General features: G+C 44.9%; 1 protein-coding gene across 1 annotated transcript; it reads right to left on the bottom strand.

The window, feature by feature from the left end:
- Nucleotides 1-603: 603 nt before the first annotated feature.
- LOC134991832 (uncharacterized) lies at nucleotides 604-10,345 on the bottom strand. Its single transcript, XM_063950749.1, has 4 exons — nucleotides 10,027-10,345; nucleotides 2,397-2,477; nucleotides 2,110-2,322; nucleotides 604-791 (listed from the first exon to the last, which is right to left on the bottom strand). Exons 1-4 carry the CDS (start codon nucleotides 10,343-10,345, stop codon nucleotides 604-606), a joined length of 801 nt encoding a protein of 266 aa, XP_063806819.1.
- Between the last annotated feature and the right edge of the window lie 5,938 nt (nucleotides 10,346-16,283).

The raw sequence follows: 16,283 nt of genomic DNA on the forward strand, positions 1-16,283 counted from the left end.
AAAGGAGAATATTTAGTGTCCATCATACATTTATTAAATAATAGTTTTTTTTTCTCCACACAGAAACCACTACATCTTGTATTTATTTATTTTTTGGGGGGCGGCTGCTTGGATGCTGCTTTGCCTTTACCACTGTCGGGTGGGCGTGTTCTGGTGAAGCGCCTTGGTGGTGAGGTCATTGGCAATACAAGTGGGGTTGTCGTACCAGAAGTTATGCTTTGTTGGTGTTGCTGCTGGGACCTGAGGGTTTCGTTGAGGTTAGTGAGTGTGGCATTGAGTTCATGTGTTGCTGCAGTGTGATTCTCCATGATGCGGGATATTGATTCAATGAGCATTTGATTTGTTTCTAAAATGTTTAGGTAGCTTTGCTGTTGTCTGTGATGTTCATCCATTAGGCGTTGTAAGTTGCCCATTACATGTGTAATGTCTGCCCGCATTATTTCCATGGTCTTTGCCATTCGTGTGGTTGGTTCATTTTGTCTGCTGATATTGCGGCTTATTCTTTTGGGGTGATTAGACAGGCTCGAGAAAATTTGTGTCTGTGTACACAGGCATTCCTGATTAGTGGCCTGCTGTATAGCCCAATTGTCCCAAAACACTTGATCAGGCCCTTGTGCTACTGGGTGTTGTTGGGCTCTGTTGTGGTGGTGGTGTGTGTTGCGGGGGAGGTGTACTCACAGGTGCTGGGGGGGTGTTTGCTTCATTGATTGGCTGAAGATGTAAAACAAATGTTTCATCCATGTCACTGTCTTGCTGGTGTGTCGGAGGGCTGCTTGGCTCATTAGTTGATTCTGGAAGGACAATGCATTTTTGGTTAGGTTGCCATATATGTGTTTGAAATGTCTGACAAACAACATCCACTCTACACATGTGGCTGCATATTGTACATATTCTGTATTGAAACAACATCACTACTGCCTTTAAAAGCTACTCATGCCTCTCTCATTTTGCTTTTCTGTGTACATCAATGTAAGAGCAAGCACATTATTTGTTTGGTATATCAACTGACGAGAAATGTGTCAGTTGTAATTACAAATTAATGGTGACATTTACTAAGCAGTGATAAGAGTGGAGAGGCGAGGCAGTGGATATGTTGGCCATGGCAACCAATCAGCACTGAAGTAACATCTATAATTGGCATACTGTAAAATTATACAGAGCTGCTGCTTGGTTGATGGCTCAACTTGTCCACTGGCTTACTTCTCCGCTCTTATCACTGTTTAGTAAATGTCCCCCTTAGTCTTTTAGTGTGAGCAAGTCAAACATCTATACACTTTTGCATGTTGTAAACAATGTAGGCAAAAGCATCAACACACAACAATGGGGGTCATTCCGAGTTGTTCGCTCGCAAGCTGCTTTTAGCAGCTTTGCACACGCTAAGCCGCCGCCTACTGGGAGTGAATCTTAGCTTATCAAAATTGCGAACGAAAGATTAGCAGAATTGCGAATAAACACTTCTTAGCAGTTTCTGAGTAGCTCCACACTTACTCGGCATCTGCGATCAGTTCAGTCAGTTTCGTTCCTGGTTTGACGTCACAAACACACCCAGCGTTCGCCCAGACACTCCTCCGTTTCTCCAGCCACTCCCGCGTTTTTCCCAGAAACGGTAGCGTTTTTTCACACACACCCATAAAACGGCCAGTTTCCGCCCAGAAACACCCACTTCCTGTCAATCACATTATGATCACCAGAACGAAGAAAAAACCTCGTAATGCCGTGAGTAAAAAACCTAACTGCATAGCAAATTTACTTGGCGCAGTCGCACTGCGGACATTGCGCATGCGCATTAGCGACTAATCGCTCCATTGCGAGAAAAAAATACCGAGCGAACAACTCGGAATGACCCCCTATGTGTACAGCCTTACTCCTTGTCAAGCTGACCCATCTGTTTTGGTTGCAGCATCTTCCAGACCATATGCTAGTGTTTGGCTGAAGTGGACACACATATTTTGAATGTAGGCCAAAAACTAGCATCCACTTTGTCGACATTTTGTGGTTGGTGTTCTTCTGTACATATTGTTGTTTGTGGTGTGTCTGTAGTCTATGAATGTAAAAAAATGGAGCATTTATATATGACTATTTTTTTTCCTTTTTAAGATTCCTACTCACCATCCAGATGAGGGGAGTGTGGTTGGTGTCTTGGTGGAGTGTCCAAAATTTGGTGTGGTGGTTTTAAAGACACTATTGAAATTCTATTTTGTGATGGAGACATCTGTGTTTTGGACTGGACATCTGACCTTGGTCTCTTGGGTGCCACATGTGGTGGCTTTTTGTGTGGTTCAGGAGGACGTCTTCTGCTCGCAGTGCCTTGTGTTGAGTGACCTATTGTTAAAAAAAACAATTATTGTAGGACCATTCCTTAACAAACATAACATGTACTACATTGGACACTTTACCTGCTGCCACAGCGTCATCATCATCATCATCAGATGTAGTTGGACTGACTGGAGGTCTGGTAGTTTTGGACTTTTTCAACACTGTACAACCGGATAAGAAAATAGTGAAAAGTTTAATTTGTACAATGCAGTTGCTAAGAATTTGTAACATTATCATTATAAAGATAATAAACATTTTTTAGTTTGTGTGTTTGTAATGTAAACATCATTGGGACATCTAACAAACAGTTGATGTGGCCCCCACACCCACAGCAATTAGCCAAACAACATTGCCCAATAGGCCATGTGCACTGAGGAAAGTGCAACGCATGACAAAATGGAGAGGACACAAACTATATTACAACTATACACAACAACACTACAAAACACACACATATGGTTTTAAATTGCAAGTTTCACTCATATGAAAGAATATTTGTGTCAACCTGTGTGATGTGGCACAACAAACACACAGTAGTCCAACATAACAAAACTAAGTAACACATTGAAGACATTTAGTAACCTGGCAAACACATAAGTCACTGATAAAGCAGTGTTGTCTAAGGTGAGAAATGCAGCAGCCAAGCATCACCAATATGTTTTTTGTTTTTTGGGGCCTAATTAGATGGTACTTTACTTTCCTTGTACATGTCACTGCTTTTTCATTTACTTATGCCGGCTCCAGCCTGTCAGATTGTGTTTGGGCTGTGTCCCCGGAGGGGGCGCTAGTGGGTCAATGGAGGTAGATGGGAGAAAACGAGGAGGCTGGATAACGTTCCTGCGCATGAGCGCAATGGTATTTATTTGGCAGATGATATTAAACAGGATGGTAGCAGAAACAATAATAACAGATGAATAAAGTCAATCACTCAGCATGATAACTGAAAGTCTATGGCAATGGATGACAGATGACTTGAGAAAATAATAACCGGTAATATATAAACAGAAGAACAAGTGCTTGTGAAATGGTTCTGGTTTGGAAACCAGTGCAGGTTTTAAAACAGGAAACTTAGGCAGCAAGGTGTAGAATGGCAAACCTGAGCAGAGGCAGGAGTCTGACTTCACAGTGCAGGTGATGAGGCACTGGCAGCAGCAAGCTGTATCACAGGTGGAGGAATGAAACACACCTGGAGTCAGTCTCAACTGCAGGCTGAAGCACACAAGGTGGTGATGAGTGTGAAGCCTTGTTGCAGGTTGCAGGTATTGCTGGGCCTTGAAGTTCCACGGAGCTGTGCAGAGTAACCAGGAGTACAAGTTCTTAACCAGAGAACCAGGAACACAGGAGGAACAGGAACAGATCCTTTCACATGGGTCGCAGGAATGACACACAGTCCAGGATGCCTGCAGACTGATCCTGCAGTCTCTTATGTACCCCATGGTGCACAGGGATTGGATGAGTGAAGGAAAGTGGGTGCGGCCAAGCACCGGATTGGCCGCAGTATACTGGCTGTTTACAGACTGTCATGGCGGCGCCCACGCTGCGGCCTAGCAGGGACGCGGCGCGCTACATGCCCGCTGTCTCAGGAGTGTTCCCAGGCCCTTGATGATGTCCCATGGCAGGGGCATAGGTGACAGGTGACCGCAGGGAGCCAGGACGGAGTCCGCAGCGGCGGACGGATGTCAGCCTGGTAAGTCGATTCCTGACAGTACCCCCTCCTTTAGGGGTGGACACCGAACACCCACGTGGTTTGGAGGGATGAGTGCTGTGGAAGACACGGACCAACCTAGGAGCATGGACATCGGACGAATTCACCCAACTTCTCTCCTCTGGGCCATAACCGGACCAATCGACCAGGTACTGGAGACGTCCATACCGACAACGGGAGTCCAGAATTTTGTTGATCTCGAATTCCACGCCCCGCTGAGTTCGAACCTTGGGACCTACTGGAAGAGTATTCTGAAAGCGGTTTAGGACTAGAGGTCTGAGGAGAGAAATATGAAAAGCGTTAGGTATACGAAGGGAAGATGGTAACTTTAATTTATAGGCCACTGGGTTGATGACTCTTTCGACAGGGTAAGGACCAATGAAGCGTGGTGCAAACTTCATGGATGGGACCCTGAGACGGAGGTTACGGGTTGATAGCCAAACCTTGTCCCCAGGTTTCAAATGGGGAACCGCACGTCTCTTGCGGTCGGCAAAGACCTTGTACCGACTGGAGGCCTTTTTGAGGGAAACGTGAATTTTTCTCCAAATAGATGAAAACTGAGTCAGAGCAGTAGTGGCAGCAGGAACATCCATATGAGGGAGTTCTTGGAAATCAGGTACACGGGGATGTTGCCCATATACTGCAAAGAATGGTGTCGTTTCAGTGGCAGTATGGTATCGAAAGTTGTGGGCAAACTCGGCCCATGGGAGCAGATCGAACCAGTCATCCTGGGAAGATGAAACATATAATCTTAAAAAAGTCTCAAGTTCTTGATTGACCCTCTCTGTCTGCCCATTCGTCTGAGGATGGTATGAAGATGAAAACTTCAGTTTGACCTGCATGGCAGAACAGAGGGCCCTCCAAAACCTCGCTACAAACTGTACCCCCCGGTCAGATATTATTTCAGAGGGTAAACCATGTAAGCGGAAAATCTCCCGTAGGAAGATTTGGGCAAGTTTTGGGGCAGAAGGGAGACCCTGGAGAGGAACAAAATGAGCCATCTTGGTGAATCTGTCCACTACAACCCAAATGGTATTATGTCCTTGAGAAGGAGGAAGGTCGGTGATAAAATCCATGGACAGGTGTGACCAGGGACGACTAGGGATAGACAGTGGTTGTAACTGACCTGCTGGAGACTGACGAGGAGTCTTGTGCTGCACACATTTAGGACAGGATGCCACGAAATCCTGGATGTCCATTTTCATCTTTGGCCACCAATATGTAGCAGAAAGGAACTTGTAGGTCTTCAGGACCCCAGGATGACCAGTAAACTTGGATTGATGGGCCCAAGATAGCAACTTGGGACGGAGATCTGGGGAAACAAAAGTCTTACCAGGAGGAGGAGCTGGGGAGACTTGAGATGCAGCGAAAACCACGGGACTCAGGATGGAATGTGGCACTGAGTCAGATGTTCCTTCTTCAGATTCCATGGATCGGGATAACGCGTCGGCTTTCACATTCTGCGAACCTGGGCGGAAATGAAGCTTGAAATTAAAACGTGAGAAAAACATAGCCCACCTGGACTGGCGAGGGTTAAGGCACTGAGCTGCCTTTAAATATAGCAGGTTTTTATGATCCGTGTAGATATTAAACGGATGTTTGGCCCCTTCTAGGAGATATCTCCATTCCTCGAGAGCCAGCTTGATCGCCAGTAGTTCTTGATCTCCCACGGAGTAGTTAGCTTCTGCAGGAAGAAACTTTCGAGAATAAAATCCACAAGGGTGGACTTTCCCATCGGATCCCTTCTGGGAGAGAACAGCTCCAACCCCAACTGTAGAGGCATCTACCTCCAACTCGAATGGTCTGTTGACATCTGGCTGAGACAGCACTGGAGCAGACATAAAGGCTAGCTTGATCTTCTGGAAGGCTGCCAAGGCTTCTTCTGACCAGTTGGAATGGTCTGCCCCTTTCCGAGTTAGGTTGGTAATAGGAGCGATGAGAGTGGAGAATCCTCGAATAAATTTTCTATAGTAGTTGGCGAAACCCAGGAATCGCTGGATAGACTTGAGAGAGTTTGGAATGGACCAATTGGCAATAGCTTCCAATTTTGTCGGGTCCATCTGAAGATCCGATCCGGAAATTATATAACCCAGGAAGGGTATAGAGGGAACTTCAAAGGTGCATTTAGATAGTTTCCCGTAGAGCCGGTTCTCACGAAGACGTCGGAGAACTTCACAAACTTGTAGACGATGAGATGGAAGGTCTTGGGAGAAGATAAGGATATCATCTAAGTAAACAACGAGGTACTTATACAGGACATCACGAAAGATTTCGTTCACAAAGTGTTGGAACACTGCTGGAGCATTACTCAACCCAAATGGCATTACCAGGTATTCATAATGGCCATCTCGAGTGTTGAAAGCTGTCTTCCACTCGTCACCACTCCGGATTCTGACGAGATTATAGGCACCGCGGAGATCTAACTTGGTGAAGATGCGGGCTCCTTTAACTCTGTCAAATAATTCGGTAATGAGTGGTAATGGATAACTATTCTTGATAGTAATGTCATTGAGACCCCGATAGTCAATGCATGGACGCAGTCCTCCATCCTTCTTTTTAACAAAGAAGAAACCTGCACCAGCGGGAGATGATGACGGACGGATGAATCCCTTCTGAAGATTCTCTCTGATGTAATTACTCATCGCCTCAGTTTCAGAAACAGACAACGGGTAGGTGCGCCCCCTAGGTGGCTTCTTGCCAGGAAGGAGATCGATGGGACAATCCCATTCCCTATGGGGCGGCAGGATATCAGCAGCCTTTTCACAGAAGACGTCTGAGAAGTCTTGATAAGCTGCTGGGAGACTTGACTGTGTCTTAACTTCGGTAGACTTAATGGGACACACTTGGGCTAAGCAGGATTGATGACAATGTGAACCCCATGAGGTAAGCTGCAACGTTGACCAGTCAAACTGTGGATTATGTAGCTGGAGCCAGGGCATGCCCAAGACAATCTCCTGGGTGGCTTGAGGGATGACCAGGAACTTGATCAGTTCAGAATGGAGAAATCCAACTCCCAGAACCACTGGAACAGTTTGATGAGAAATGTTCCCCTTGGAGATTCGACTACCATCCACAGCAGTAATGTAAACTGGACAAGAAAGTTCACAGGTAGATAGGCAAAATTTATTTACCGCAGCTTGGGTGATAAAGTTTCCTGCAGCACCGCAGTCCACTAATGCTGACGCAGACTGGAGCCCAACTGGAGTCTCTAGCATCACTGGAAGGATGAGGTCTTGTTGAGAAGGAGCTTGACTGAAAGATCCTAACTTGACTCCTCCATTACAAGTCAGGATCTGGCGTTTCCCGAACGCACCGTGCAGGAGTTAATCTGATGGCCCGCAGCAGCACAGTATAGGCAGAGTCTCTCACGTATTCTTCTTGCCCGCTCTTCAGGAGTTAGGCGGGACCTATTTATCTGCATAGGCTCGTCAGAAGAGGGAGACTGGAACTGTACAGAAGGTATGAACCTTGATCTGCGTGGCTCACTCCGAGCGCGTTCATTATTGCGTTCGCGGATGCGAGAGTCCAACTTAATGCACAGGGAGGTCAAATCAGACAGTTGAACAGGAATGTCACGGGTCGCCAATTCATCCTTGATCCGATCCGAGAGTCCGTGCCAGAAAGCTGCTACCAGAGCTTGGTTGTTCCACTGAACCTCTGCAGCCAACGTCTGGAACTGGATGACATATTGTCCCATGCTTTGGGTACCTTGACGAAGTTGGATCAGGTCTGCCGAAGCTGATGTCGCACGACCAGGCTCGTCAAAGATCCGTCTGAAGGTTGACACGAAGTCTGTGTAGTTGTTAATCAGAGGGTCAGCACGTTCCCACAGAGGAGACACCCAACTCAGAGCAGATCCAGAGAGTAAGGAGATGATGTAGGCAACCTTGGATCTTGGCGTGGGGAAATTATGTGGCAATAACTCAAACTGTATTTCACATTGATTGAGAAACCCGCGACATAACTTAGGACTGCCATCATACTTGCTCGGCACGGGCAGATGCAGACGTGACACTGGAGCTGATGCAGCCGGCATAGAAGAACTCACAGCACTGGCAGGTGCTGGAGTAACAGGAACAGTAGGAGAGAGTACACTAGGCAGGGATTGCTGTAGTGTATCTAATCGGGAGGACATCCCTTGCAGGAATTGAAGCATCTGCTGCTGCGCAACCTCTTGACCATCCAGACGGGAGACCAGATTTTGCAAGGCCTCTGACCCCACACTCCGTCCACCATCCGAGTCCATCGATCCTGGACTTACTGTCAGATTGTGTTTGGGCTGTGTCCCCGGAGGGGGCGCTAGTGGGTCAATGGAGGTAGATGGGAGAAAACGAGGAGGCTGGATAACGTTCCTGCGCATGAGCGCAATGGTATTTATTTGGCAGATGATATTAAACAGGATGGTAGCAGAAACAATAATAACAGATGAATAAAGTCAATCACTCAGCATGATAACTGAAAGTCTATGGCAATGGATGACAGATGACTTGAGAAAATAATAACCGGTAATATATAAACAGAAGAACAAGTGCTTGTGAAATGGTTCTGGTTTGGAAACCAGTGCAGGTTTTAAAACAGGAAACTTTGGCAAACCTGAGCAGAGGCAGGAGTCTGACTTCACAGTGCAGGTGATGAGGCACTGGCAGCAGCAAGCTGTATCACAGGTGGAGGAATGAAACACACCTGGAGTCAGTCTCAACTGCAGGCTGAAGCACACAAGGTGGTGATGAGTGTGAAGCCTTGTTGCAGGTTGCAGGTATTGCTGGGCCTTGAAGTTCCACGGAGCTGTGCAGAGTAACCAGGAGTACAAGTTCTTAACCAGAGAACCAGGAACACAGGAGGAACAGGAACAGATCCTTTCACATGGGTCGCAGGAATGACACACAGTCCAGGATGCCTGCAGACTGATCCTGCAGTCTCTTATGTACCCCATGGTGCACAGGGATTGGATGAGTGAAGGAAAGTGGGTGCGGCCAAGCACCGGATTGGCCGCAGTATACTGGCTGTTTACAGACTGTCATGGCGGCGCCCACGCTGCGGCCTAGCAGGGACGCGGCGCGCTACATGCCCGCTGTCTCAGGAGTGTTCCCAGGCCCTTGATGATGTCCCATGGCAGGGGCATAGGTGACAGGTGACCGCAGGGAGCCAGGACGGAGTCCGCAGCGGCGGACGGATGTCAGCCTGGTAAGTCGATTCCTGACACAGCCTATTAGATGTGGAGTTGTTACCTGCACCTTAAAAAAGACCCTAGCCAAGGGTAGAAACGCGGTGGTGGATATCTGGCACTTCTAGTTCATCCAAAACGGTGGTGATTACCCGGATAGCTGCTTGCCTGTGGGAAAATCCCGGGAATCTTTTCCCACGGACTTTCATGCTGTTTTTGAACTGTTTTCAATTCCAACATCTCTGGTAATTGCTCTCTAAATTGGATATCTGACGGACTGCCTATGCTTATGGGCTACTGCACATTTTAGTTTTAACCTATGTGTGTTTCTTATGTGTATTAAACAATACTTCACTATACAAATTTTTCTCATTATGCATATTGAAACAACTACTCTGCTATGAGGAATTAATTGTTGGAGTTTGGCAAAGAACAGAACCAAAGAGCGCTAGTTGAGTAATCCCTCTGCTTTTTTATTGTCATATTAGATATGAACCACTGTGTGTGATACCTTGCAGCGGGCAAACTGTCCCAAAATACAGAGTTCAATGCATTCTGATGAAAATGTGATGAAGGGGAAGCTTGGTGTTTGTAAATTAAAGGTCGCCCACAAACCCAACTTAACTCACCAAAAAATAAATACACATTTTAAGTGTCATTCCACATACAATACTGTTATGCGCTACATTTGCTTTTGTGTTATCCATCAACAATGCCAATGGTTTTGGTGCCATGTACTCCAAGCAGCGAGTAACGTCCTAGGCCACATGACACACATTAACCAAACAAAAAGTTAACCACAAACAAAATACAGTATGTGATTAATAAAAACCATGCTCACCATCCTGGCTGGGACGATCAGAATCACGGTCATGTGTTGCTGCCACAACTTCAGGAGGTATTAAGTTCCACATGGGCTCCTCGTACTCCAGATATCTGGCAATGAAGGTCTGAACCCCAACGGTCTGACGAGCAGGCTTTGCCTCCTTAGCCATTTTAGACTTCACACGGCGCTTGATATCATAGTACCATTTGAGGCACGTGTCCTCGGTCCGCTTGACCACCCCCTCACTATTTATAGCAGCAACAACTTTAGCCCACACCACCATCTTCTGCATAATTGCAGACTCAGGCCCAAATAGGTAATGCTGATAATTCATAAGCTCACGCACCAAAGCCACATTCTCAGCATAACTAAACTTCACATTGCGGCCAGTCTTAGTAGTGGTGTGTGGCTGCGGAGCTGCTTCACTGTCACTAGAGGCTGCAGCACCAACCTCACCCACCTCCTCCACCTCACTAACCTCCTCCCTCTCACTCACCTCCTCCACCTCACAAACCTTCCCCACCTCACTCACCTCCCCTACCTCAGAGTCAGACATAAATTGGACAAACAACAATCAACACTGAAAAAAAAAAACACACTCCTCCACTACCACTACACAATACACAACACACACACACACACACACACACACACACACACACACAAACACTGACAAGAGACTCAAAAAAAAAAACAAGGACAAAAATTTAGATAAAACCAAAATAAACAAGACTACAAGAATGACAAGACCACTTTCAAACACAATACAACACTCAGAACTCGCCTAAAAAACTCCTCAAAAACCAAACTACTCACCAAACTCCACAGCACAACCTCACTCCTCACCACTAACTAAACCCACGAGGTGCAGACGGTTTGGGGCATATTTATATGGTTGCGCACAGACACTCCTACATCGGAAACACAACCAATCACGAACGAAGGACAAAATCAAAAGCAAAAGTGGAAATGCGGCCGTGGTTGAAAAAAACCCTGCTGCTTTTAACATAGTCACAATCTGTGGAAAAAACGCACATTCCCGACCGAACAAGTGATTTGCGGTCGGAAAATATAAAAAAAAATGAAAAACATCGCCATCGCAAAATACGAAAACAACAAACTTGACAGCATAGTAAATTAGCGTAGATGGATTCAAAAAGTTGCATGAAAATGCGTCCGATAAAATTCGAGATAAAACTCAACACAAATCGACTCAAACACGCATATTAGTAAATAAACCCCATGGCCTCTACTACTGAAATTAAAAGGAGCACAGTTAATATGGCCTTTTTCTTAATTATTTTGTTGGCAAAGTAGTTTGCTTGCTATAACATCTATGGCCCATGCACAATAATGCCAATTTGTGTGCCATAGGGGTCTTATCAGAGAGATTAAAAATGTGAGGATTCCTTACTTTTGTTTTGATATTTTGAGATATTTATTATGTTCTCTTCTTAATATTTTCGATGAACATTTGTAATAGCCAAAATCTGTTTCCATCTAGTATTCTTGTGTGGGTTCTTATACCACTGTCTAAAAATATGCTTGATTAGATTGGTCTAAATTTTAGGTCTAGCTTCTCTACTATATTGAGTTTACATGGGCAAGCTCTCATCTCTTTCTGAAGGGGTAAGTATGTTTGTTGACAGTATGCTGTTGACAGTCAAAATCTTGACAGCATAATTTAGAGCGCAGATTGCCAGAATGGTATTAATGATATTTAAAGTATGTTTATTGTATCAGCTTTATAACTCTAAACATGATGGTAAAGCATCATGTTGCTCTATAGTAATCTTGTTAATATAATGTCTGACTACTTATAATCACTTGCCCATTTTAGGTATATAGTACTTAATAGGTTCACAATTACACAAATGGAATAAAAGGAGATAGATAAGTATCAGTAAAATCTAACAGACAGGTATATCAAGAGCCGAATTGAGGTGAACATAGGACAGAAAGATCAACCGGTGTACTGGAAATTGTCAAATGCTCCTGCTTTACCCTGTACTCACCTCATTCTAACCATTTCATATGACTGGAGGAAGGAGAGGAGGAATATGCACACTCATGTTTCAAACAGATGTTGCTTATGTACCTTATTTTGAATGTCTGAGAGGTAAGGTACTGAAGCAGACCTCCATAGCTTAGCAATGGAGGCTTTAGTAGCCACCAGTATGTGGCCCATGAGGTATCTATCTCCTAGGGAAAGCTTCCCCAGGTAAAAGTGGAATAGAGCAGTTAAAGGTTGTGCAGGATTCACTCCAATCACTTTACTTAGCATAAGAAACTGCACTCCAGAGCGGCCGCAGGAGAGGACACGACCAAAAGACATGAAGGGGGGGATTCAAATGTTTGAAAAGTCAGTTGGGTGTCTGTTTTTTCCTGTCTATTAGACACCCAACTGACTTTTCAAGCAATTGAATATCCCCCGAAATGTCACTAATTCCACAACAATTCATCCAACAATACTGAAAAATGGTAGGCCAGATTTTGTGTTGTCACTCAGGAGTGAAGTATGCTCTCTGGATCAATTTATAAAACATTTCTGAGTGATTAATACATTTGGAAATTTTAAAACCAGTGCGAAATATAACATCCCACTTATCTTCAGAGATAGTCTTAGATAAGTACTTCTCCCACTTAATCTGGGAAACTAATTTTCCCTTTCTACTATGCAAAAGTTGGTCCTGATACCACCAGGAGATTCCTCCCCTATAAGTAGAGGAATTAAGCCGGGACATAAGAAACATAGGAAAGGTTAGTTTTCTACGTGGAGAGGGAAGATAAGTCTGAAGCCAATGTCACGATTGTCAGTACTTAAAAAAAATCCTGCTTCTGAACTACATACCGTTCCTGAAGGTGAAAGAAGGGTGTTAAACTATGCCCTAAGAATACATCGCCTAATGAGGAAAGACCACCCCTAGTTCAGGAATCTAGTTGCAAATTTGAGATCAAGGCCGCTATAGCCATTAGTGATAAAGCTGAAGAAGGTAAAGTGCTCTCTGTACTGGAATATACTAACTTATGCCAAGCAAGTAATGTGGTCCTAACTGCATTAAATGGGCCCAACCATGTGGGGACAACAGATGGAGGTATCCAAAACAAGTCTGGGAGAGCTAAGAGATGCACAAAGTATTTTTCTATAAGGACCCATGGGTTTGGAGACTCTAGCTCAAACCAATCCCTTGGTTGGCTCAAAAAACAAGAAGAGTGATATTTCTCCACATATTGAAAGGCAGCAAATTTAGGAAGAGAGAGTACTTTTTGCATCTTAGATTTAGAGCCCTTCCAGATGTATCTTACCAATAGCTGGTTAAATCTATTATACAAAAACTTAGGAAGCGGTCTAGGAATGGCACAGAATAAGTACATTAATTAGGGAAGAAGTATCATTTTAGCTGCAGCAATCCGACTCAGCCAGGACACCTCATGCATCATCCACTTTCCAGTCAGCCCCTCAAAAGCTTTCAAAAGGGGTTCATAGTTACAATTAATAATTTTAGCATCACCTGCCAAACTAACACCTAAATATCTCAGAGACATTAGCTGCCAGGCATATCTGTAATTTTCCTTCAGCCTTTTCAAGAAGTCCTCCGGTATATTAAATGGGAGGGCCTTGCTCTCCCTCCTTCGTTGCACTATTGTGTTTACATGTGTCTGTTTACCTGTTTGCATGTATACCTTAGGGTTACTTCTTGTTTTTATATCTGTTTAGGGCTAAATGATGAGAGGGCTTACACCCTTCCTCTCCTTTCTTCTCTCTGCTATGCTCCAAGTACACACCCTAGTCTGAAACTCTGTAGCCTAGGTTATCCCATGATCATACATATTTAAGTGTTTTTAGTGTTATTCACTGTTCGGTTTGTATGTACGCTATCACAGAGTTTTATATACGTGTGTGAGGAACTGAAGTCTGTGACAGTTTTATAGCTATGCCTCATTTCCCATGTCAAATATGTACTTTTTATACCCATATCCATATACCGTATATACTCGAGTATAAGTCGACCCGAATATAAGCCGGGGCACCTAATTTTACCACAAAAACCTGGGAAAACTCATTGACTCGAGTATAAGCCTAGGTTGGGAAATGCAGCTCTAGCCGTACACAGCCCTCAGTGCCAGATATGCCCTCATACTGCCAGATATGCCCCACAGTGCCAGATATGCCCTCATGCTGCCAGATATGCCCCACAGTGCCAGATATGCCCTCATGCTGCCAGATATGCCCCACAGTGCCAGATATGCCCTCATGCTGCCAGATATGCCCCACAGTGCCAGATATGCCCTCATGCTGCCAGATATGCCCCACAGTGCCAGATGTGCCAGATATGCCCTCATGCTGCCAGATATGCCAGATGTGCCCTCATGCTGCCAGATATGCCCCACAGTGCCAGATATGCCCCACAGTGCCAGATATGCCCTCATGCTGCCAGATATGCCCCACTGTGCCGCCAGATGTGCCCTCATGCTGCCAGATATGCCCCACAGTGCCAGAAAGGGTACTTACCCTCCATCGCTCCCGCATTGTCTTCTGAAGGAGGGACACGGAGGGCACAGCGCGCGGCTCTCCTGTGTCCCTCCTGCGTCTCCGCCTCCGGCGGCGTGTGTGTATTAAATGAAGTGCCGGTTCGTGAGCCAATCAGAGCTCACGAACGGGCAGTTCATTTAACACACACACACGCCGCCAGAGACGGAGACGCAGGAGGGACACAGGAGAGCCGCGCGCTGTGCCCTCCGTGTCCCTCCTTCCACTGACTCGGGTATAAGCCGAGGGGGCTTTTTCAGCACAAAAAAAGTGCTGAAAAAGTCGGCTTATACTCGAGTATATACGGTACATCCAATTTGTCTGTTTGTTCATTCTCCATAACATGTCCATTGCTGCTCACCCAATACTGTGTTTAAATCAACCTAAATATTGTTAATATATGCAATTGTGTAATGTTGTCTGTTACCCTTTAGATAATGTATTTGTGTTAGACCTAGTTTCCTATTGTTTTCATACACCACAGTGGACCCTCAGAGGGTGAGTCATATGAGGTACCATTGTCCATGTTTGTTTACTCCCTATTGTCCAAAAGTGAGCTGACCAGACAGGATGGCTCTCTGACTGATGTAATCACCTTGATTAGAATATGTATTGTATTCCAATGCTGTAAAATCCTAAAACACAGAGGTCACACACACCCCAGCAATATGAAGCTTCTGGAGGTATAAGTAGAGCTACCCAGAGAGCTGTACAGAGATTTTCTTTGATCCCAGGCTAAGAAGTAATGTTCTGCCAGGGATCTGCTTGGGGACCCATTATATTGGATTTATCTGGGACTCTGTATTGCTAGAAGAGACTCTCTGCTCCCAGACTAAGAAGTAATGTTCTGTCAGGAGATTGTGGTGGGAATTGTCATGTGGAATTGGATTACAGAAGTGTGCTGAACTGTGTTATAACCTATTCTGTCAATAAACCCCAGTTGGTTTTTCATCTACCACCAAGCTTGAGTGATTTGGAACCCGATATCTTCACAATGTGTCTCTGCATTTGTATTGTTATTATCTGTGAAAATTCTAAATAAACATATATTTTTTTTAAATGGGAGGGCCTTGGTTTTAGTAGTGTTTCATTTGTAATCTGAAACCGCTGCGTACCTTTCCAGAACCAACAAATGTGTCCTCATACATCTAGCCTCAACACACCATGCACCACAAGATGACTGGGGTGAGTGAACCAGCAGTTCCCGGGCAGCTCTGCTACTGTTTGCCATCTTTTCTGTGGGAAAAATGCAGCTTATTCATATCGCTATGCAAATATGATGCACAAGTAGATTAGGCTGATTAAAATGACATGCGGCATGCCTATGTTCTGTGTGTGACTGTGACTGTATCTGCATACAAATTGCTATGTTACAGTGATTTCCAGGTAAACACTGTAATGTATCATTTCGTATGCAAATAAAGCCGCAGTCGCACACAGAATATAGGCATGCCGCATATCATTTTAATCAGCAGAGTATGCATGTGCATCCTATTAGCATAGATAGATGCATTAAAAAGGAAAAAGTAACACATAATAACGCTTGGCGCTACAGAGTCACTCCACGGCATGACATGACTAGAAGGGCTGTTTAACGTGACTGCAGCAAGGATGTAAGAGGACACATCTGTTACTCAGGAAGAGAGGATTCTGGGTGGAGCAAACACAGTAGGATATCATGTGGAAAAACACCTTTAGTGAAAAGCCTCCAATAATAGAACCGCATATTGAATCATGGGTC

This window comes from Pseudophryne corroboree, chromosome 2, assembly GCF_028390025.1.
Source record: "Pseudophryne corroboree isolate aPseCor3 chromosome 2, aPseCor3.hap2, whole genome shotgun sequence".
Taxonomy (NCBI): domain Eukaryota; kingdom Metazoa; phylum Chordata; class Amphibia; order Anura; family Myobatrachidae; genus Pseudophryne; species Pseudophryne corroboree.

What these genes read in the sequence shown, in the direction of transcription:
- LOC134991832 (XM_063950749.1), bottom strand. Translation starts at nt 10,345, where the DNA reads ATGAATTATCAGCATTACCTATTTGGGCCTGAGTCTGCAATTATGCAG. An exon ending in TGATCGTCCCAGCCAGGATG is followed by an intron (nt 2,478 to 10,026) that starts GTGAGCATGGTT and finishes CCGGTTGTACAG; the next exon opens with TGTTGAAAAAGTCCAAAACT. An exon ending in TGATGACGCTGTGGCAGCAG is followed by an intron (nt 2,323 to 2,396) that starts GTAAAGTGTCCA and finishes TTTTAACAATAG; the next exon opens with GTCACTCAACACAAGGCACT.